The 23060-nt window shown below is 36.3% G+C and overlaps 1 protein-coding gene across 5 annotated transcripts in view; it reads left to right on the top strand.

Moving 5' to 3' along the window:
- CDADC1 (cytidine and dCMP deaminase domain containing 1) overlaps positions 1 to 23060 on the top strand; it is a 74847-nt gene that overhangs the window by 7954 nt on the left and 43833 nt on the right. For all 5 annotated transcript variants that reach the window (XM_072610520.1, XM_072610519.1, XM_072610516.1 and 2 more), the window contains exons 3-6: positions 5013 to 5087; positions 12273 to 12450; positions 15739 to 16317; positions 20787 to 20836. In XM_072610520.1, the coding sequence (XP_072466621.1) occupies positions 5013 to 5087; positions 12273 to 12450; positions 15739 to 16317; positions 20787 to 20836 (882 nt within the window). The remainder of the gene's footprint in view (positions 1 to 5012; positions 5088 to 12272; positions 12451 to 15738; positions 16318 to 20786; positions 20837 to 23060) is intronic.

The following is a 23060-nucleotide window of genomic DNA, read 5'->3' as shown; positions in this document are numbered from 1 at the left end:
GTACAGAATTGTGTGTGATGAATAATTATATACCAATGATGATTAGTAATGAAGCCAGTGTAGCCCTTTTCAGTTTCAGAGAATATTATTAGTAATAACCACAGTAATTAGTTACCTTACTGTGTCTTTAAAAATTAGTTCACTTGAGGAAGAAAGGTGGAACAAACATAATACTGTTTAGGCTTATTGTTAACATCTTCATAAAAATAATTCCAAACCAGCTATATGATTATAAAGACACATTATTAACATGATTTAAATTATATTTTTGAAAAATTATCTTTGCGTACCTTAAACTTTCTTAGGTTGACAGTTTTCCTGGCATTCTGTTTTCTCATTTGGCAGATTCCATAATAAAGAAATCAATTCTTTAAAAAAATTTCAAATATAATGTTTGAAATTTTTATTTAGAATCTCCAGGCCTAAATCCATATCCATTACCTGTTTGAAATTAGTAGCTTGTAGAACTTTAAAGCTTTAATGTTTTGTGTGTGTGTGTGTGTGTGTGTATTTAAATTTTTATTTAAGTAACTTAAAATTTTTTCAGTGTAAATTATATTTAATCTTTTCAATTACATGTAAAGATAGTTTTCAGTATTCATTAAGAATTTGGGTTCCACCAAAGGTTTAGGAACAACTGTTGAGTATTGTTATTGCATACAACTGGGAAATAAGAAATACAGGTAATGGGGTATAGAAATTTATCTTGCCCTACAGGACAAAAGAAGATGGGGATAAGGGAAGGGAGGAATGTTAAAAGGGAGGGCAGATTGGTGGTAGGGGTAATTAGAATGCTGGGTGTTTTGGGGTGGGGGGAGGGGAGAAATGGGGAGAAAATTTGGAACTCAAAATCTTGTGGAAATGAATGTTGAAAACTTAAAATAAATAAATAACTTAAAAGAAAAAAGAATTTGAGTTCCAGATTTTTTTTCCTTGCCACCCCTCTCTCCAAGATAGCAAGCATTCTGGTAAAGGTTATACATGTGCAACCATATGAAACATTTCCACACTAATTGTGTTGTGAAAGAAGAAACAGGACAAAAGAAAAAACCACACACACAAAAACAAAGAAGGTGAAAATAGTATGCGTTGATCTACATTCAGATTCCTATCAGTTCTTTGTCTGGATGTGGGTATCATTTTTCATCAGGAGTCTTTTGAAATTGTCTTGGATCATTGTGTTGCTGACAAGAGCTAAGTCTGTCATAGTTGGTGGTTGCACAATGGTGCCTTAACATTGTATTTTAAAAAATTTCAAATGTAGATTTATTGCCCTATTAATTGTTGAACAGCATAGAGCTGTTCATTTATTTTTCAGTGATTTGAAGGAAGACGTGCAACATGCTTATCAAAATTTGCATATGAAAAAAGTTGGGTTAGATAGGTAATTTTTTGTTTTTGTTTTAAAATCTTCAGTGCTTAGCGTTTAGTATGAACTTAATGAATACTTGTTGAATTGAATCATGGAGTCAGCGTCCAAAAAGATCTCACTGGGCTAAACCTAGTAAGATGAAATTAAAAGGAACAAATGTAAAATAAATCAGTTGCACAGATACCAAAAGGGAACTCTATGACTTTGTATCAATTAGTGAACTGGAAGCTTAATAAGGGGCAATGGTCTGACCTGGTAGCCTCCCAAAGGCTAACACTGTCTTAGTCGGTTTGCACTAATATGAATCTGATGTTCAAAATGAGGGAAGTAGTTGTCTCACTGTATTCTGCCTTGGCTCAGTCACAAGTGAAGTGTTGTATTTAGTTCAGATTTAAAGAGGATAGAACACCCTTACAGCAGGGTCCGCAGATGGTGAGCAGACTAAAGAGTATGTAATGAGCGATTGGTTTAGGTTAGGAATGATTAGCATAGGAAGGAAAAGACTTTCAGAGGGCGTGTTAGCTGTCTTCAAATATATGGAGGACTGTCTTGGAAAAAACAAGTAATTAATTAGACTTATCCTGTTTGAACTTAGGAGGAACAGTGGGTAGGAATTAGAAATAATTAGTTTGCCTTGGAAAGTTTCATTTTCGGGAAAAATTTCCTGAAAGTGTAGAATAGGTTGTTTAAGGATGTAGTATTTTGTTTTGTTTTTATCACCAGTGATCTTTAGGCAAAACTTGGAAGACCTCTTAAACAGAATATCATAGAGGAGATTTCTTATTTAGGTATGAATTAGATTAGATAACCAACATCTATCTTAGCACTAAAATTCTGTGATGTTCACATCTGTCAGATTGGCTAACATGACAAAACAGGAAGATAATAAATGTTGGAGAAGATGTGGGCGAGTTAGAACACTAATTCATTGTTGGTGGAGCTGTGAGCTCCATTATGGAGAGCAATTTGGAACTATGCCCAAAGGGCTATGAAAATGTGCATCCTATTTGATGCAGCAATAGCTTTTCTAGGACTGTATCCCAAAGAGATCATAAAAATGGGAAAGGGTCCTATGTGTACCAAAATATTTATAGCAGCTCTCTTTGTGGTGGCCAAGAACTTGAATTCAAGGGGATGCCCATCAATGGGGGAATGACTGAACAAGTTGTAGTATATGAATGTAACGGAATACTGTTGTGCTATAAGAAATGTTGAACAGGAAGACTTCAGAGAGGCCTGGAATGGTTTTTACGAACTGATGCTGAGTGAAAGGAGCAGAATCAGGAGAACTCTGTACACAGCAACAACCACAGCATGCAAGGAATTTTTCTGGTAGACTTAGCCCCTCACAGCAATGCAAGGACCAAAAAAATTCCCAGTGAACTCTTGAGGCAAAATGCCAGCCACACCCAGAGAAAGAACTATTGAACTGGATCGCAGAATGAAGCCGACTGTTTTCTCTTAAAAAAAAAATTCTGTGATGTTGACACAGAGGCAGTCCTTCATTACAAACATATGACTTAGGAAAAGATCTCTACACCTAAATCAATTCTGTTCCCATTTACCTTTACTCCTGCACTCCCCTGCTTCCCAGAACTGCTGGTGCCAGACTTGAAAGAGCCTCCTTCTGACATTGTTGTAGGAGTTGACCAGCCATTGGAGCTTCTCCTTAGTCCTTACTTCTACCCCGTCCCACTCCACTATCAGCTTTGAGCTCATAATAGTTAGTGGCTTGTATTTCAGCTACATTATGGTTAAATAGGTTTTTGTAAACTGGATTAGAAATTTAACCACTATAACATTTCTGTAAGGAAAATGCATTTCAAATTCCAGACAAGTGACTTTTAAACAGATTTGAAGGACAAATTCTAATTTGTTTACAGGCTGAACATTTCAGGTTGGTAAAGTGTTAGTGTATTTCAAAGGTTTTGTTTAGTTGTTACACCACGTTAGTGAGGAATTTCATAGCCAGCCTGAAAAATAAGTATTCTCATTTGAATACTCCGATGATTCTGGCATAAACTATCATAACATAGCATAATCTCTGTTAGTCAGTCAGAGTGCAGTAATCTATTCTTGGGATAGAAGTCTCCTGCTGATACGGCAAGTATCTTCAAATTCTGTCAATTCCTTCCACACCTCCTGTAGGAAATTAGTTGCCAAGTCTTATTGATTCTGCCTCTAAAGTATCTTTTAAAATATCTAAAATATCTACCCTCTTCTCATCACTCATTTCATAAATCCTCTTCCATAGTTTAGGTCCTCAACACTATTGACCTAGATTATTATCCTAATTGGTCTCCCACCCTCAAGTCTTTACCTATCCAATCCATCATCGACATAGCTGCCAAACTTTTTTTTTTTTCACAAAGCACACTTTTAATCATGTCGCTGCCCTTCTGCTCAAGAATTTTTAATGGCTCCCTGATGACTGTAAGATGAGTTTCTCTGGGGCTATGTGTTATATGGCTTTAAGTGTCCATTTTTCTAGGATAATTAACCATTACTTTCCTTTACATTCTCTAGTCAAACTGGAGTACTTGGTATTTCCTTTATATGGCATTTCATCTCCCACCTCCATATTTTCACAAAGGCTCTCCGCTGCACATTGAATATCCTCTCTTCTGTCTCTTGCAACCCATAATTTCCCTTTGAGGCAGAAGTTAAGTTCCACCTCCTTCAAGAGACCTTCCATGGTTCACCACAGTTAGTTAGTGCCTTCTGTCCAAATCAAGAGAGAGAGACATAGAGAGGGAGTACATATACACATACACATATATATTATCTTATTTTTACATATCTGTGAATATATAGTATCACCCTCTGTTTCACTTTTGTATTTCTATCTCTAGCACCTAGCACAGTAGATGCTTAATAAAAACTTTATGATTATTAATGCCTGTACAGTACTTTGTAAATCTTAATACATAAATGTAAGTTAGTTATCAGTGTTTAAGAATTAGAATGACATTGAAGTAGAAATAACTGAGAATTTGTTTAAGCTTTCTGCCTTCTAGGTACAGACAGCCGTATGCCTAGCTTTAGACTCTGAGTTAATTATATTTCCCTCAGTTTTATCTTTAGTAAAAAGAACTGATATTGTTTCAGTTCTTATTAATTACATTTCATAATTTTTCTAAAGGCTATAGAGAGTCATTTCAATTTTGAAGTTGGAAGGCCACCTAGAGGGGAAACTATACTTGATTTGCTTCTTAAAGAAGAATAAAGAATTGATTGAAAGTGAAAATTTGTTAGGCCCTTCATTTGTAATTAGTAAATTTAGTATAAGTAATAAGAAATTAGCTTTAAAAACTCTCAAAGTAGTAGGCTTCTTGGTAATGAACTCTGAAATCATTTTCCTGGAGAAAATTTTGTCTTAATAGAAGATGTAGATGCCTAGGGAAAAAGACAGCATTGGCTACATAAAAAACTTGTCTAAAATCTGTACTCAAAGAATATCAACACAAAGAAATTATTGTATATGAATATTTTCAAAGGGAGGCCTCAAGAAAATAAGTGAAAGTTCTTATTATTTCTTAAAAATGAAAGGAAAGAATATTGCTAAAGAAAATGTAGACCTAGCACTAAACAGAATATGCTTATTAGATGTTAACCTTTTAAAAATTTTGTTGTTAATCAGAGAAAGGAAGAGGATGAACTTGGACCTTTGGGAGATAATGCAGATGTGGCCAGAGTATCAAATGACAAAAAACAGGTAAATGAATTCAAAAAACAAAACATATCTCTTATCTATGTTATCTCCCTACCCACCTTTCTACCTAATAGCTAGCTATCTAGTCCTCATGTATAGAGTGAAGGGTGAGATTAGATTGCTTCTGAGGTGTCTTCCAGCACCAGATCCATGAATAGGCTCTATGAGCTAAAATGGTAGTTGGGACCTTTTTGTGTGTGTATGCTTTGTTAAAAATGCAACATTGAAAATCAGTGCAACTAAGTTTGCTTACTAACTATATTGATTTCTTTCAGAGCATATAGTATTTTAACAGGTATTCAGTCATCCCTCTTAAGACCTCTTAGAATTATTTTTTGTCCACTCATTCTTAAGATGGACAGTTCTTTCTAAGGAAGTTTTTGTTGTTCTTCATTAAGGCCCTCAACAATAATCAGCAAAACCATAAGTATCGTTGTATATTTTTAATGTTTTTTTCAAATAAAATCTGAAGTCACTATACTATAAATTGAACGCTTATATTATTGAAAGACTGTTCTTTAAAAAAAAGGAATTATAAATAATCAACCTAAGTTTATAGTAGATTATAAAAAAGGAATCTTGTACCAACTTTATACCTATTTTAAACGAACTAGTATTTGAATTAGTGCTCAGGACCTATGCAAACAATTAAGCCATGCTAACTAAAATAGTATTCTCTACAAGGGTCCAGATGTCTTTTACACATATATAATTTTCTAAGTATCCAGAGTGAAAATTCAATATACAGAGAATTGTAAGTAGCAATATTGTGATGGCACTAAGAGGAGGAAAATGTTGACTAACATCATGAAATATTCCTGATAGTAACAAATGTGAGATTAAGTAATAAAGGAAGAAACAGATTCCATTTCATCTAGAAGTAGTAAAATAAGGTGTGTCATTAATTTTTGTAGGGGATTTTTTCTTTTTCTTGTGATTTAGATAATAAATGCTTAGAACTGGAAATGGCCTTAAAGGTTGTCTTTTCCCTTTTTTATCATAGTCTTTAGGCCTCTACCAAGAGGCAAAAGAATAGTTACCTCAAAATGATTTGGACTTTTCTGAAAATCATTTTAAATTACCTCTGAGATATTTGGGATTTACCCTTTACATATATTTTGTATAAATGGTTTTCCGTCCAGTGAAGAGGGACCACAAGGTCTGCAAGATCTTAAGCTTTTTTTAGCAGGGCTGTGAGTGTGAGTTGGGTGGAGCACTGTGTGATTCTGCTTGTTGCCTGCGCACTAGCCTGCCTTCAGTTTGAAGAGAAGCATTGCTACAAGGCTGGCTGCTTGTTGAAGAAGTCAGGCCTTCTGCAGGAGCTCCACACTGACAAAGTCACAGGTCCTCCAAGGATTGAAGTGCACATAAATAACTTGTCATGTTCTGTGTTTATTTTGTCTTTGTGCTCATTTTAAAGATTTTTTAAAAATAGGAGTATGTATTAGTGTAGCTATCTCATGTTATTTCTGGTTCTGTAAATGTAAGTTGTTCAACTAGAGTACAGAAAATAAACTTAGGGAAATGAGCTACTTGTACAATTATGCAGGAAGGTAGTGAGGAGGAAATAGGGAATGAGGCGCTATTGTATAGTGTTGAGTGCTGGATGGACACTACCTGGAGGCAGATAATTTGGGTTTGAATTCCTGCTTAGACACTTAACAATTCTTGGGTAAATCACTAACTTTCTGAGCTTCAGTTTCTCCATAAGTAAAATGAGAATAATAATATTTATACTAATCATCTCATAAGGTTATTGTGATGAAAAAGCTATATGAATGTGGTCATTTATTAAGCACCTAATTAACATTCAGCATTTATTAAGCGTTTACTATGTGCCAGGCCTTGTGCTAAGCACTAGAGATTTAAAAGAAAAATAAGGTAAAAAGCAGGCACAGCTCTCAAGGAACTCATAATCTAATGGGGGAGACAAGCTCATTAACAGAGGAAAAACATTAGAATTAAAAGAGGTTGGGAAAGACTTCCTGTAAAACAGGATTTTAGTTAGCATTTAAAAAGAAGCCAAGGACGTTTGAGGAGGAACTTCGTGGGCCTGGAGAAGAGCCAGAGAAAAAACTTGGGCCAAGAGAAGGGAGTATCTTGTTTGTGGACTGGCCAAGGGTGTCTCTGGTTCAGAGGATGTTAGGTGCTGTTGACAACAATAATAATAAATGCTGAATCCCTGAAAGTAGATAGTAAACATATTGATTATGGTCTCCAGCAATCTATTCTTAGTTGCCCTTAGATTACTTAGTGAACAACATCACATGAATCCTCTTTCATGTGTCAGTGAAATAAATCAAAATCAGAATCCAAAACAATGATTCACTAAAAGGTTTTAGTCTCCCTAAATCCTTTTGAGAATCCTTTTAAATCACGCGGCCTGAGTGGAATGCGACTTTGGAAGTTTTCAGAATTTCTTAAACTTTAGAACAGAAAACTTTGTTCACAGTTCTGATATTTTCACTATATCATCATGTGGTAATGAATTATGTTGTAAAGTAAATACGATTCCTAGAAATCTAAGCAAGAAAGTATACACAAAGCTGGCTCAAGAGCTTGCCTAAAGAAAAGTAAGTCAGCTGAGCCTGATTTAAGCTGGCACTTGTTATTTATCACAGTTTGAAAAATGCTTGCCTCTTTAACTGCCATCTATTACCAACAATTAAGTAAATCTCATGGCAAACTCAGTGTACCATAACCAGTTGGGCTGGTCACTTTGGTTTGGTTCAGTTTAGTAAAATGAATTTTAATGGTGAGAGTTTTGGATACGTGACATTAGTGAGTCACTTTTGAAAGCAACATTTTTATTTATTTTCCAGCTTACTAAGAGGAGCCTGAAGTAGGCTAATAAAGTGAATAAAGGGATTTTGTGTTTAAAACCTTGACACTTAGATATATATGAGAGAAAAAAAGTGGAATTCTTGATTCTCCAATTTCAAGATAAGTTTAGTGTTTTACTCTAAAAATCAGTACATATTGCCCTTTTGGGATATAGTAACTGCATTCTTCTAGATTTATACAAAAGCTAGAGCATTTTGTATAAAAAAATCTGTATACTGGCAATAGAAAAATAATTAGACCTGTGTTTCTGTAGGAAAAAACAAATCTTACATAATAACACACTTAATCCTGTTTTTCACTTCTGAGAACAGTCTGAACTTGTCAATTTACAACCTTAGTACAATTAATTATTTGATTAGTACATTTAAATCTTCCACACAACCCTGCAAAAAGTCAGATCCATCTAAATTCTGTGCACTGATTTAAAGCACACTTAGAAGGAGGATGTGGCATTAGAAGAATGAAGACTAGCATTTGAGTTATAATAGGAGGAGTACATTGACCTGGAGATCAGAAGGCTGGGGTTCGAGATCTGTTACTGTCACTAACTTGTCTGACCTGGTCAAGTACGCCAGGCCTTCACTTTCGTTAGGTGTGAAACCTGCCACACAGGGTTCTTGGGATGGAAGTGCTTTGTAAGCATTACAGTAATATATATGTGAGCTGTTTTTTGAAAAGCACACATAAAAAAAAATACAATTCTTCTTTCAGTTGAGTTCTTTGGATTTCAATGGACTTGAGTGTTTAAGTATAAGTAGCCTATATACAGCTGTTTCATTACTATATTTAACAATATGTCTTGAGCAAGAAGTCACTTAACCTCTCCAGTCTTCAGTTTCTTCATCTCTAAAACAAGAGGGTTGGAGTCAACAGTTTCTGAGGACTCTTCCATTTCTAAAATTATAGTTCTAGGCCTTGCTGAAAGAACCTTTTAAAGATTGTTCTATAGATATTTTCCAGTCATGTAAAAGCTAATGTTGATTTTAACTTAATAAGAAAAGGGACCTTTTAAGTAGATGTTCCTTATCAGTTATTATTTATCGTCCTTAGTGCATCCAATTGATAACAAGGAGATTCTAATACCTTTTTCTTGGTTAAAAAATAGCATTTTTCTCAGGATCTATTTCTTTAGGTCCTTGCCATTTCTGCAGCTATTCACCTTACAGAAATGTCATCATGGTAAGTCCAGTGTGAACATTCCTAAATGAGGTTGTTTCAGAAAGAGGGTTCAGGAGCCTCCAATTTGCACTCTTGACAGTAGAAATTTTAGAAATCACTCAGTTTTAGTTAGCCATGTGTGAGCTTCCTGAACAGATTTTTTTTGAAGGGTGCAATCCATGTGCAACATTGCAATTCAGCACCAACCTTTTGTATATTCTGTTCTTTTTGAACTTTAAAGCAGATTCTTTCCCTGTAATTTTTGGATATTTTATTTAGTGTATGATGAAAATACTTAAGTTTCCTGATTTTATTTTAAATAAGGTAATTAGTATTTTCTCCTATTTTTTATTTGGTTGACTCAAGGAATAAACTTTCTAGCAAACTGTTCCATCTAGAAATTACATTGAGGCATTCCAAAAAGTATCATGTTTCAGTCAGTAAGTCGGCTGGCATATACTAGATGCCTCCTGTCTACCTGACACTGTAGTAAGCAGTAGGAATACAGAGAAAAGCCAAAAACTAACCAAGTACACATGCCTACAATTGGGGATGAAGTTCACATTTTAAAAACAGTTTAGTTAGGAGGGTTTTCTCTGTGTTTTCTCAAAAATTTTTTTGTTCTGTTTTGTTTTAAGGGGAACCTTAAAGTGAGGTTTAGATTTATACAAAAAGAGCATTTTGTATAAAAGTAATCTGTATACTAAATCATAAAGTTGAAAGCATTTAAAAAATAACTAGAACTGTGTATCTTTAGGTAAAAAAAATAATTTTATATCATTTTTTATGTTAAGGAGACTTTAGAGTAAAGACTGCAACTTTACAGTGAAATCCCTTTTTTCCCTTTAACTAAAGAGCACGTTCTAAGCCCACAGTAGCCACATATGCATATCCGATCCTGATAGTAACTTTCACACACCTAAGGATGGAGGCAGACAACAAGGCTCTATTACCACCTCTTGAAATAATTTTTTCTCTTGTTTTATCCTTTTTTCCAGGGGTAGGGAACCTGTGCCTTCTAAATCCTTAAGTGTGGCCTTTTGACTGATGCTTTTGTCCCTCTCTCTCCTCTAATGTAGACAGATTTACCCTTCCCCCTTCATCCATCTCACTTCGACCTCTAAGATATCATTTGTTTTACACCTTGTGCTTCCCTTATTATCTCTGTCTCTCTCAGAATTCAAACAGCTTCTTAAATTCCATGTCCTCCAAGAAGCTTGTGCCTGTTTAGAAAACTGGTGATCTGTATCTTGCTCTGTATCGCCTTTGGTTCTGCTTATTGTACAATCCTAATTTACTGCATAATTAATACGTAAAGTATATATATGTAGTTATAAAGTAATATACAAGGAGTGAAGTTAAAGATGGGTTCCACATACCACACATGAAAGTCAGGTTTATTGCTTTATAATCACACTTCCTGGGTCTCGTCAGTTATCTAGCATTTAAGTGCCTACTGTGTACTGAGCTCTGGTGATAGGAAGAAAGATTAAAAAAACCAAACAGTTCTTACTCTCAAAGAACTCAGTCTAAAGGAGGGACAGTATGCAAACTCAGAGGGCAGGCACTAAGATTAAGGAGGTCTGGGATAGGCTTCTTGCAAAGGTGAATCATTCATTACCTGAGAACTGAAGGAAGCCAGTGGGGCCAGGAGAGAGGTGGAGAAGGAAGGAGAGCAGTCCAGGCATGGTAGATAGCCAGTGATAATGCTTGGAGTTTGAGAGATGAAGTGATATGTGCAAGGATCACGGAGTAAGACATCAGAAAACTGGAAAGGAAAGGGGAGGAGGGGCAGGTTACAAAGGACTTTAAAAGTCAAGTAGAGTAGTTTATATTTAATCCTGGAGGTAATAGGGAGGCACTGGAGTTTATTGGATGGGGAACTGGTGGGAGGGTGTCATAAGAAGTAAGAACCATGTCTGTTTAATTGTTTTGTGCAATATCTAACATCATTATCATTAACAGATAAATGCTGGGGATTGTGATAGATTATCCCCCAAAGAATGATTTGTTTTTATTTGAATCTTATCTTTCTTTAAGATCTTAGTCCCTCTTATGATAGTTGGACTCTGTGTGATGACTGGTTCATTAACTCGAGATTTTCCTTCTCTGCTTCAGTATTGTACTATGAAACTAGACTTATTATAACTGTCATAGACTGTGGAGCTGAAAGAGGATCTTAGACCTCAGTATAGTTCAATCCCTTCATTTTATAGGCAGCTGAGGGAACTGAGGCCCAGAAAAGTGAAGTCACAGGCCCAGGATTGGAACTCCCAAGCCTGAACCTTTTTCCATTTTACTGCACTGCTTTATTCATTATCCTGGAGATTTCCAGCCTTCTAAAAACTAAAGCTGACATATGTCTAGCTGTTATTTTATGAGGTATTGATAGGTAAGTTTTCAGTCAAGAGTGGATAAAAACATGTCAATCTAATAACAGCATGTAAAAAAAGGTAGTTAAAATATATTACCCCAGAAGATTCCTTCTGCCCTATTTAGCAAAAACATTGAATCCGTCACTGACAGTTTTATAGTTTAATCTTTTTAGTAGGTGGTAGGTCTGAGATTTATTGTATATAATATTTCCATTTTGTATATTATATATTTGTATGTAATATTTCTATTTTGTTGTTATCCCCTGATTTGTACTCCAACTTTTTAATAATAATTTAGGTAGTGTCTCTTTTATTTTAAGTTAATAACTCTATTATCCCTCAAAAATACTATTACTTTGTGATCCTGGGAAGTTTACTTTAAGGAACATGGTCCTTACCCTTTTCAGAACTAAAAATAAATTAACTTATTTGTATCTTATATTGCTGCATATCACCAGAGCAAACTAACTGAGGACATCTACAAGCTTTGTGTATCATTCAAATAATAGAATACAGGGTGGGAACTCTTTAACATAGTCAAGTAAGCATTAAACTTTTACAGTGTTTATTTAGAATAAATTCACCAAACTCAGTTAACATTTATTAAGTGCCTGCTGTGTACAAGAGACTATGCAAGGCCTTGGGGTTTCAAAAATAAATACAGTACAGTACCTGCCCTCAAGATGCTTCTGCTCATTTCATTTTCAGATGAAGGAGCCAGTCCTTTTATTTTATTAGAGTAAGCCAAGTGTTTTCTGTGGTATGCTCTCTAAATGTGTCATCTCTAATCATATTTTGTATTTTGATATAGGTGAAGAAAACTGGTGTTGTGGTGGTGAAAAACATGAAAATTGTTGGTCTCCATTGTTCTAGTGAAGATTTACATGCTGGGCAAATTGCTCTTATTAGACATGGGTCAAAGATGAAAAACTGTGATCTTTATTTTTCCAGAAAACCATGTTCAGCTTGTTTGAAAATGATTGTAAATGGTAAGTGTAGAAATGCATATTGGAAACAGGTGTCATTGTGGATTGACTAAAGTTTAGCTGAGAACAGTCTATAGTAATTAGCTACGAGGGAGACAGCATGTTAAAACCTGTGTTCTAGTATGCCACTGACTGACTAGTAGTCTTAACTTGGATAGATTGCTTTAACCTCTGGGCCTTAGTCTTCTCAGTATTAAATTGAAGGAAATACCCTGTCTAGTCCTAGTCCCTAAAAACTCTGATTCGGTTCTCCTAATAGATAACTGAGAAGACTACCCTATATGTAGATTCTGGGGATTTACAGAGTTGTTCTTGTCCTCAAGAGGTAAAATACACATAAAATGTAAAGTAAAAATTCAAGCCAGTATTTACAACAATCAGATGAGTAATATATTAAAGGATTTCAAGGAAGAGAGAGGTCATTGTAAGTCAATGTGGTTGGACAGAGCTTCATGGAAGGAGTGGATCTTGAGGGATATATACAATTTAATTAGGACAAGATAGCATGAGGAAAGTCATAGAGGTAGTAAGAACCAAGTAAGGTCAGTGAGTAGACCTAGAGTGTTTGTTTTGTTGAATATTAAGAATTAGACTAAAAAGGACAAATTGAATGGCTTGAATGCCAGTCACATTTGAATTTTTATCCTTTATCTTAGAAGTCCCCGACCCTTTTTGTGTGGAGTAGTTATTCTTTTATTTAATCCTAAGATTGATGGTCATGGCCCTTGGGAAGAGGGTTGGTAGTGGGGAAGAACCGATAATTGAGAACCATGGGACATTTCTAGAGTGGAGCAGGAGTATATGGTGAGAAGCCATTGACGGGGCTTCCTCCTTGAGGCTTTCAGGTATATTTCTTCTGAGGGGGGGTAGCTATGATAGTGAGTTTAGGCCCTATCTCCTTTCCTACTGAAAATGCTGGCAGAGAAGGGATGTAAAGTACAGAGCTATACTAGGGCAGTTTGACCAGAGTATGGCAATTTTGAGAATGCTGACAATACTTATTCACTTTCACCTGGTGAAAACAACTAAGTTTAGTATCTAGTTAATAAGAATAATTAAAACTACTCTTTGACACTCCCTACTCCTTAACTCCTCTCTGGTCTGTGGCCAGGCTGTGCTCTTCCTCCTACATCTCCCATACAGCAGTGTCCCTGGCACTCTTCTCTCATAGGATCTTGTGTCCTATTTTGGCATCTTAGGGCATCTTTAATGCTACTTGTTCTGAGTTGCAGAATTACTGGTTATAGCTCTGACAAGGTGACAGCTAATGCCCTTCCATCTACATGGTTAGTTTCTGTAATTGATTCATTACTTGTGGTCTGCCACTTGGAAGAAGAGGGGTTCATGCTGTTGGTAACTGGGAGCCACTGAAAGTTTTTGAGCAGGATATGGTATTGTACAGGATGGTTAGTAGATGAGGGAAGGCTAGGGGTTGTTTGTGTTCTCCTAATGGACACTATTGCAGTGATCTAGGTGTGAGATAAGTGCCTGGGTGGTAATAGCAAGGTATGAATGTAGAGACTACAAAAGAAGAATTTAGAGCACTTGATAATAGATTAGGAATGGGGGACAAAATTAAAAGATGAATTAATCACCTCTTTTCATAGAAAAGCAGTGGACTTCTGTAGGTGAAGAGTGCTTTGAAGAATTTCTTTAATTGGTTAATTTCAAATGCCAGCGTGTTTGCCAACTCAAAATTTAGAAGTACAAGTACTTCTTTGAAAACTGGACCTTAGAGACATGAACAGGGAAGTTGGGTACCACTGGTTATCTAGAAAAGTGTTTCTTTCTCTGGGTCCAGTATCTTCTTTCTTCTTTTTCCTATTTACATCTTCATTTCTTCTAGTTTTATCCATCTTTATTTTGTTATTCATCTGAAAGTGACATAAGGTCATTTCACCCTTGAGCTCAGTAAATATTTATGTGTCGGCTCAACTGTTGTACATAGACAGATGAATAAAATGTTTTTAATAGGAGAACATACTGAAAGCCTTCTTAGACTTGTTAAGAGTTAGGGTTTATTGTGTTAGAAATTAGGAATTAAAAATAATCTTATATGAAAGGGGAAATAAAGGTATGCTCAATTTTCCTTCAGTTAGAAAGTATCTGGATTTGGGTAAGTAAGATGATGAAATGGAGGAAGCTAGAAGCAGGCTTCAGTGGAACTCCTTTAGAATGTTGTTGGGGACAAAGACCTCTGTATAAGCTGATATAAGAAAGCTGGGTAACCTTTACATGTTATATATAATCATGTTTACTCTCTATATAATCATGTTTACTCTATCTGTAGGGAGATATGGTTTGATCCTCTCAGATGGTCAAATCCTTTAATAATGAATTGGGTTTCTATAGGTTTTATTTTACTTCCCTGTCTTTAGCTATTGTTAAGATAATGGAGTAAGCATTTCTGCAGCATCTGCCACTGGCACAAAGGCTTTTTATAAGGATTTTTCCATCTTAACTTCTTTATCTTGAATAATTATTGCAAAAAACATGTGGGCATCAGTTTTCATCAGCTATGGTACTCATTTGGGGCTGATTTAAGAATGGAGATGTTACTGTAAAAAGCAAAGGAATGATTTCTGTTAGTGGCTTTGAAGAAACTACCGTAATTCTTTTGCAGTCCAAGAAGTCAATAAGAGGAAGCAGACATAGGCAAAATACTGTCTCCTAGCCTAGTCTTGCAGAGTTTAACCTCTGTAAGGTCAGGCACTATAATCTGTTTTACCACTAAATCTATGGTCTGACTCTCCTAAGCTTTGTCATCCCTGTCCTCCTATCCCCCTATGTAGTTTTCTGTATATGGTGTTTAATAAATGTTTGAATGAATAAAGTACTTTTGTGGGGCAAAATATCTAGGAGATTACTGATTCCACCCACATCTGCTTAGTAGTAGGATTCCTCCCCATCCAAGAATAGAAAACATTACTATTCATGAGATAACCATAAGGTTAATGAGATAACAAAGGGTTTATTAAATATCTTGTAAACTATGCGAGAAACCAAAGTTCAGAAATTTCTATACTGTTAACAGTGCTACAACTCATGGACTTCAAAGCTGTCTCTCCTCCCACCAATAGCCCTGGTATCATGCTTTGAAAACTACCACTTCTAGTAACAGCTTTCTCTGAGTCTGCATCACAGGCAGATCACTGATGGACCTCCATCGTCTCAATGTATCCAAGCCTTGTTGATAGTGGGCTTATCACAAAAATCCCAGGTATCAGGGTCTTTCAGATGATGTTCAGATTTGTTCAAGATGTTTCAGATCTTTTACATCTTGTGTTCCAGCTGGAGTAAACCGAATTTCCTACTGGCCTGCTGATCCAGAAATAAGCTTGCTTAATGAAGCTTCCGATCCACTGAGTACTGGAGATGCAAAACTAGATGCCAAAGCAGTGGAAAGATTGAAGTCAAACAGTCGGGCCCATGTGTGTGTCTTGCTTCAACCTTTGGTGTGTTATATGGTGCAGTTTGTAGAGGAAACCTCCTACAAATGTGATTTTATTCAAAGAATTGCAAAAACACAGCCTGGCTTTAACTCTGACTTTTATTTTGAATGTAAACAAGAAAGAATAAAGGAATATGAAATGTTATTTCTGGTTTCAAATGAAGAAATGCATAAGCAAATATTGATGACTATAGGCTTGGAGAACCTGTGTGAAAATCCATACTTTAGCAATCTAAGGCAAAACATGAAAGACCTTATTCTGCTTTTGGCCACAGTAGCTTCCAGTGTGCCCAACTTTAAACACTTCGGATTTTATTGTAGCAATCCAGAGCAGATTAATGAAATTCACAATCAAAGCTTACCACAAGAAATTGCAAGGCACTGCATGGTACAGGCCAGGTTATTGGCCTACCGGACCGGTGAGTTGCTCTTAGTTTGTAAATTGGGGCTTGCTGGTAGTATATTTGTATCAAACATTGCTGCAATTCAGCTAATTCATGTTAGCATTTCATTTGCTTTTAAACACCCATAATTTGCCTCATTATAGCATAGAACTTGGCTAGGCAGCAATAGTATTAGTGTTCCGATTCCTTGTGATGCATGTGCCACATTTATGTAGTCAAGTTGTAATTACTTAGGGTGTGATTATCTAGGGGATTCTTTTGTCTGCCTTTGATCCCTCTCTCTACTTGTTAGCCCCTCCATCAGAGGGTAGGCAGAAGATAGAAAGTTAGCAAAATTCAGCGGTCAGTTTTGGTACGTTAGCAGCTCTGGAGAAAGGTTCCAGTAGGGAAGAATCGTGAATCTAGAGCAGGAAGAGACCTTGAAAGCTATCTAGTCCAACCTTATCATTTTATAGGCGAGGAAACTGAGGATGAAGGGTAAGAGTTTTGTATTTAACTTTAAGTACCATTGCTGTTACTCCCACTCCCCCCACCTTTGAACTGTAGATCATTGAATAGTGCCAATGATCCAGATAGGTTTCCCTTTACCTGATTAGTTGAATATCATTCTAGTTAGTACATATCAAAATGATTGTCCTTTAAAAGTCCAAAGATAACCAGTTATTGTATAATAGCAGCTATTTGTCCTTTTGTGAACTTCAAAAAAAGTGTTTAGTCCATGAAAGTGCTGGTTGAAGATGGTGTATCTAACAACAGCTATTTTCAAAATATGTAAAGGTAGATTTTGAAGAGCAGCCTGGTATACATCAAGTGGAAAGAGTACCATATTTGCAATTCTCCCTTAGACACTATAGTTATGTGATCATGGGTCAATGACTTCATCTGTCAGACCCTCAATTTTCCCGTCTCTAAAATGGGAATAATAATACTTGTACTATCTATCTTTTAGAGTGGGTAGGAGAAAGGCACTTTGCAAACCTTAAAGCACTCTCTCTCCCCTCTCTTTCTCATATATGTGTGTATGCATATGTATGTGTGAATTATTGAAGGCATAGATTTAAAAATAAATTTGAAAGTTATTTCATCCAAAATGCCAGTATGACCAGTTTATTTCAAACTGATTGTGAATGATACAGATGATCGAATTTATCCCAATTTTGACTAGAGAAAGTAAAAGCAGAATGTGTTTCATTTGGGGGAGGCTTTTTTGCCTAATGTTATTCAGGCAAAAATTACTCCATTTTAAAGCAAATGTGATCTGTTGTTTTTTATTAGAAATTGTTGATTTGATAAGGTGTTAGTTCCTTTATTTCTACCATAAATTAAGCTTAAATCCAAGGTGCTTTCTGCTTACTGTTTTTAATGTCAGAAACCTATGAGACTTCTAAATAAAATTGTTTGAAACTTCAGTCAGACTATAAAATATCCCTGTCAACATTCTATGACCTTACGAGAAACAGTGTGAAAGATAAAGGAGTTGGACTGAATAATCTTTTAAGGTTTCTTCTAGCATCTATGAGTGTGTGCTTCAGAATCCTATTGGGGCAAACTTTAGAATTTTCCTCGGTCGCTATAAATTTGAACTTCAACCCTGTTGTCCGCCAAGAGAACAGTGAGGATGATGAGACTAGCTGGGACAGTTTCAATAAAATTACAGAAGTAGATGAAAATGTTTTTAGTTATTCTGTAGCTTTGAGGCTTCCAAAACAGGCACTAAATCTTGAGAATTTATTTCTGCATTTACCTTGGAGAGAAGGTGAGGATATGCTACGATCATTTCTTTACCCTGGGAATTCCCTCTACTGGTGATGTCACAGGTCTAGACCCTATACCAATTAAAAACCTGTAATGCAGTTTTTTGTAGTTCATTCTCTTCTTAACCAGAACTGACAGACATCTTTCTTATTCTTTCTGACATTTATCAGATTGAAATTAACGAGGTTGATCCCTAAATGAAAAATCTACAATTGTTTGCTTAAGCCAAGGACACCACATATCAGTATGATTTTGTTTGGGAAATCTTGGTTATAAATAACTCAATACTTTGTGCCTATGATAAGCCTAGAATCATAGAAAATATACTAAACTGGAAGTCTAGAGCTGAGTTTTAGCCACAGCTTTTCCATACCCATTATGTTGATCTGTAACAGCAAGGTGGCACCATAGTGCACTAAGCTCTGGGCCTGGTAGTCAGGAAGACCTGATTTCCAGTCTAGTCTCAGACTCCAGCTATATGACGTTGGACATGTCACGTAACCTCTGTCTCCCTCTGTTTCCTCGTGTGTACACGGGGATAGAAATCTTGAAGCTAAAATACAATAATGTTTGTAAGACGCTTTGCAGACCATAAAGAGCTATATATAAATGCTACTTAGCTAGTATTTAGATGATGAAATCAGCACCTCCCTCAACAAGGAATTTGAGAGGAAAAGTGAAATGCAATCCTAAATTTCTTAATCTGAGTGGAAAATGTTACTTTGACAAAAGTGAAGTATTAGGGAGATTTTTTTCTCTGGTATATGTTGATAAGTGGCTATGTATGCTATGGGATGAATATATGAATATAGATTCAGTCCTTAAAGTGATATTTTTTCTCCTGGATCTAAAGAATTAATTTTATTATCACTTCCTCCTGTGGTGAAATATCAATGACATGAGGTTTCTTTGTGTTTTATACCGTAGAAATTGATCTTTCAATATGCTATTTATTTAATCCACTGGGAACCCCAAATTCTGCTGACAAAGACCTCAGGATGTTTGTACAGCTCTGAGAACTTTTGAGTGGGCATATGTTTTCAAGCTTTTAGTTTCATTAATACTCTTACACTAATGACTCTGACATAAACATAAATATTTTTAAATAACAGTTAAGCTTGCCAAACTTAAAACTAACACATTGGTGAGAGGAGAAGCAGACCCATAAAACTTGGATTTGAATTTTTTTATATCAGATTTCTGTTTATGATATGTCGTACAACTTTTCTTAGAGGTTTCAATCTTATTACATTTTATGTTTATGACTTCTGTCACTTGCTTCAGAAGTGAACATGGGGTCACAAATTGAGCTTTTTGTTCCTACTTGAGGTAAAGTGAGAAAGGCAGGGAAAAAGCAAAATGTGTTTTAAACAAAACCTTCTTTATAAATCTCGTAGCAACTGTTTAAGCCAGTTTTTAAATGTATTTGTTTCTCACACACTTGCACTTTGCCCACAAGACTATTTCTATAAGATTTTTATATCTTTTCCATGACTATAGTATGCCAAAATGACAGGAGGTGAGATCTGAATACTTCTATGAGCAATGCACATCTTAAGTCCACTTTTTAGAAACTTTTATGTAATTTAATCCTCTCACTTTGGGGGAAAAGATTAACAACTGTGACATGCTAGTTTAGAGAAAGATTTGAAAAGTTCTGAAATGGTCTGCCCGCAGGCACTACTGAGCTGATCTCATTCATCTTAAATCGTAGCAATAATTGTTGTTGAGTTATTTTAGTCCTCTCTGACTGTCTTTGACCCCATTTGGGATTGTTTTTGTCAAAGATACTGAAGTGGTTTGCCATTTTCTTCTCCAGCTCATTTTACAGATGAGGAAACTGAGGCAATCAGGGTTAAGTGACTTGCCCAGGGTCTCACAGCTTTATAGTGTCAGAAGCTAGATTTGAATTCAGGTCTTCTTGACTCTGGGCTTGGTGCTCTACCCACTGCTCCACCTAGCTATCCTTAACATTTATAGAGCCCTTTAGAGTTCTTCACAACAATCCTGTGAGCAAACATTCCCCCATTTTAAAACTGTGGAAATTAAGGCTCAAGGTTTCAGAGCACGTACATGGCAGAGCTGGGACTTGAAAGTAGACTCTGTCTCCAAACACAGTGTCCTTCCCAGTCTCTGGCTGTCATGCAGATTCACTCTGGCAGCAGCAGGGTGTGAGTCATAGAGATGGCGTTTATGGTCTACTCGGCCATCCCAGCCAAGCACTGGCGTGCAGCACCTGACTTTTTACACTGGAAGCCTTCCAGTTCCAATTCAGTACCTTTCTGGGAACAATGAAGAGGCCTGTTGTTGCCAAAGCAACAGCAGAGTGTTTTTTGGAAGAGTTCTGGACTCATGAGGTTGAAGACCCGGGGCTAAATCCTGGCTTTGAAATTGCTTTAAATTATATTGTAGTTCAATTAACAGAAATATTTCTGTCCCACCCCCACTGAAATAAAAGAAAAACAACCTTTGTAAAAAAAATATTTATAGATCTGACGTTTCTTAGCTATATCATGATGGGAAAGTAATTTAATATTTCCAAGTCAGTTTCCTCATCTGTAAAGTGGACATAATACTTGTCCTGCTTACGTAAAAGTGTGAGCTAGCTTTATTATGATTTTAGTTTTTCTTATAAGAAAGCACTTTTTCTTCCAAATACTAGGTGGCTCAAATTTTTTACTAAGTTAAGCCCACACCTTTTTTTTTTTTTTTTGGTTGATTTTTTTCAGAGGATCACAAAACAGGAGTTGGAGCTGTGATTTGGGCAGAAGGGAAATCTGTAAGTATGAAAACTCTGGGCAATTCTGTTTCCATTTACTCTCTATTTTGTTGCCTCATTCTAATCTTAATACACTATAGGTAGAACTTGAGCTGAGTTGGAATTTTGGTGTGTTAGATTTTTTAGGGTGGACTTAGCAAGTAGGGATCTGTTAAGTCAGTATTGTTGTCTGTCCATTGTGACAGTCATTTAGGCATCTCAGGCTGAACTGCACTAGGATTATTGGTCTAGTAGCGGTCTGGACCCTGCTACATTTTATAGTCCGTAAGAGTCAAGGCTCTATTTCATTGTTTTATCTTTAGCATCTAGCATAGAGTCCTACACACAAGGAAAGGTGCTTAACAAGGGTTTATTGAATTTAATTGAGTTTTCAGTTCACTGTGGTAAATTTGTTTGCTTGTGGTGTTTGTTATCTTAACAAGGGAGTCATTGACTTCCCTTCTAGAGAAATACCTTAACATCATTGGGGATGGCTATCATGAACTAATCCTTACCCTTTTGGGTGCCAAAGACTTTTATTTTGACCACTGTTCTATGAAAACATATTTTCCTAAAGCAAATTATACTCAGAATGTATTTATTTGGTGTTGTTGAAGTGCTTAATTTTTTTCTTAATATATGAAATGGATTTGCATTTACTTCTTACAGGGAATAATTTGATCTTTTCTTGATGCTACAGGGTCATCATTATGGGCATTAGGTGTTATATTGTGCTGTGATGATTTTCATGTGATCCCCTGAGGAGCTTTTGAGGTGTGTAGGGCCTGGTTTCCAATGGTCCTAGGCTGTCATGCTTTTTGAGAAAATTTGTTTTTGCTTTTCTTTCTTTCCTTTTGTTAGCTAGCACTCCCTTCCAGACTGTTGGGTCTAGAGTAGTACAGTACATCAGGGCCTGAGATGAACTCCTTTGAGTTAAGCATGGACTGTTGGGCTGAGACTTGGTCACATTTGTCTTGGTGACTCCAAAGTCCTTCTTGCCTTTCTGGGCTGTGACTATGTTCTGGAGAGTTCAGATTACCAGGTCAAGTAGTCATTACATAAGTGAAGTGTTAATAGTGTGTGTCAAATGCTCACATTGGTCACCTCTGATATTTACATCCAGTTCTCATTAACTCACTATCTCATTCTCCCTAATGATTGGTCCTGGCATTTTCCACATGTCCTGATGTCCCCAACCCCTGCACCCTTCCCACCATGTGTAAGGCAGGTTATTTAGCCTCCAATTTCCAGTCTAGCAGACATCGAGTATCTACTTTATACCAGGTAGAGAGTTAGGCATTAGGGATACTAAAATAGTCCATGATATCAAGAACTTGCCTTTTACTTGGGGGAGGGAAGGATAACATATAAATAGATAAGTGTCTACAATACATGATAACTTGAGGAGGGAGAAAGCACCAATAACTTGGTGGGATCTAGAAAAGTTTCACAAGGGAAATGTTATACACATCGAACCTTGAATGAAACTAGGAAGTCTAAGAGATGCAGAAGAGGAAAGGCAATACGTCCCAGGCATAGAGGGCCTGGGTAGCGCATGCAAAGGCATGGAAGTGAGAGGTGGAAGGCTAAGATTTAGGCCTTTTTAAAAATGTTGGGTTGTTACCTGCTCCAGAGATACGCTCACCTTTATGAACACAGCATTTCAACTAAACTGGCCGACTCACTGTTTTCCACACTTAGCATTATGTCTCTGACTTCCATGCTTATGCATATACTGTGCCTCCTGCCTGGAACACATCCCATCTTCGTCTTTGACCCTTAGAATCATCAGTTTCTTTAAAAACTCAGCCTATGGAGCCTTTCTCGATCTTCCTTGATGTTAAAGCTCCTTCTTTCCATCATCAAATGTTATTTTATTTCTATGTTTTATGTGATATCCATTAGTAAAATGTACATTCCTTGATGGTGTAACTTTTTTTGTTTTTCATTTTGGTCTCTTGCATCCCTAACAAGTCAGTGCCCTGCATATATTAAATAAACTAATTAATAAATGCGTATTAAATTTAATTGTCTTCACCATTTCTGTCTATGGCATCATGCCTTACCCAGTCTCTAATGTCATGTCCCAGTCCATTACCTTATCCTGCCAGTTACATCACCCCAGGCTCTCATTACTGCCCCTTTCCCTCTACCTGTTGAATAGTAGTAACTTCCTACCACATTTTTCTTCCTCCAGTCTCTCCCCACTCCAATTCATCTTTCATACTTCTCCCAGAACGCTATT

Source organism: Notamacropus eugenii, chromosome 5, assembly GCF_028372415.1.
Source record: "Notamacropus eugenii isolate mMacEug1 chromosome 5, mMacEug1.pri_v2, whole genome shotgun sequence".
NCBI classification, from domain to species: domain Eukaryota; kingdom Metazoa; phylum Chordata; class Mammalia; order Diprotodontia; family Macropodidae; genus Notamacropus; species Notamacropus eugenii.
The sequence above is the reverse complement of the archived record's forward strand: the minus strand, read 5'-3'. Positions and strand labels throughout refer to the sequence as shown.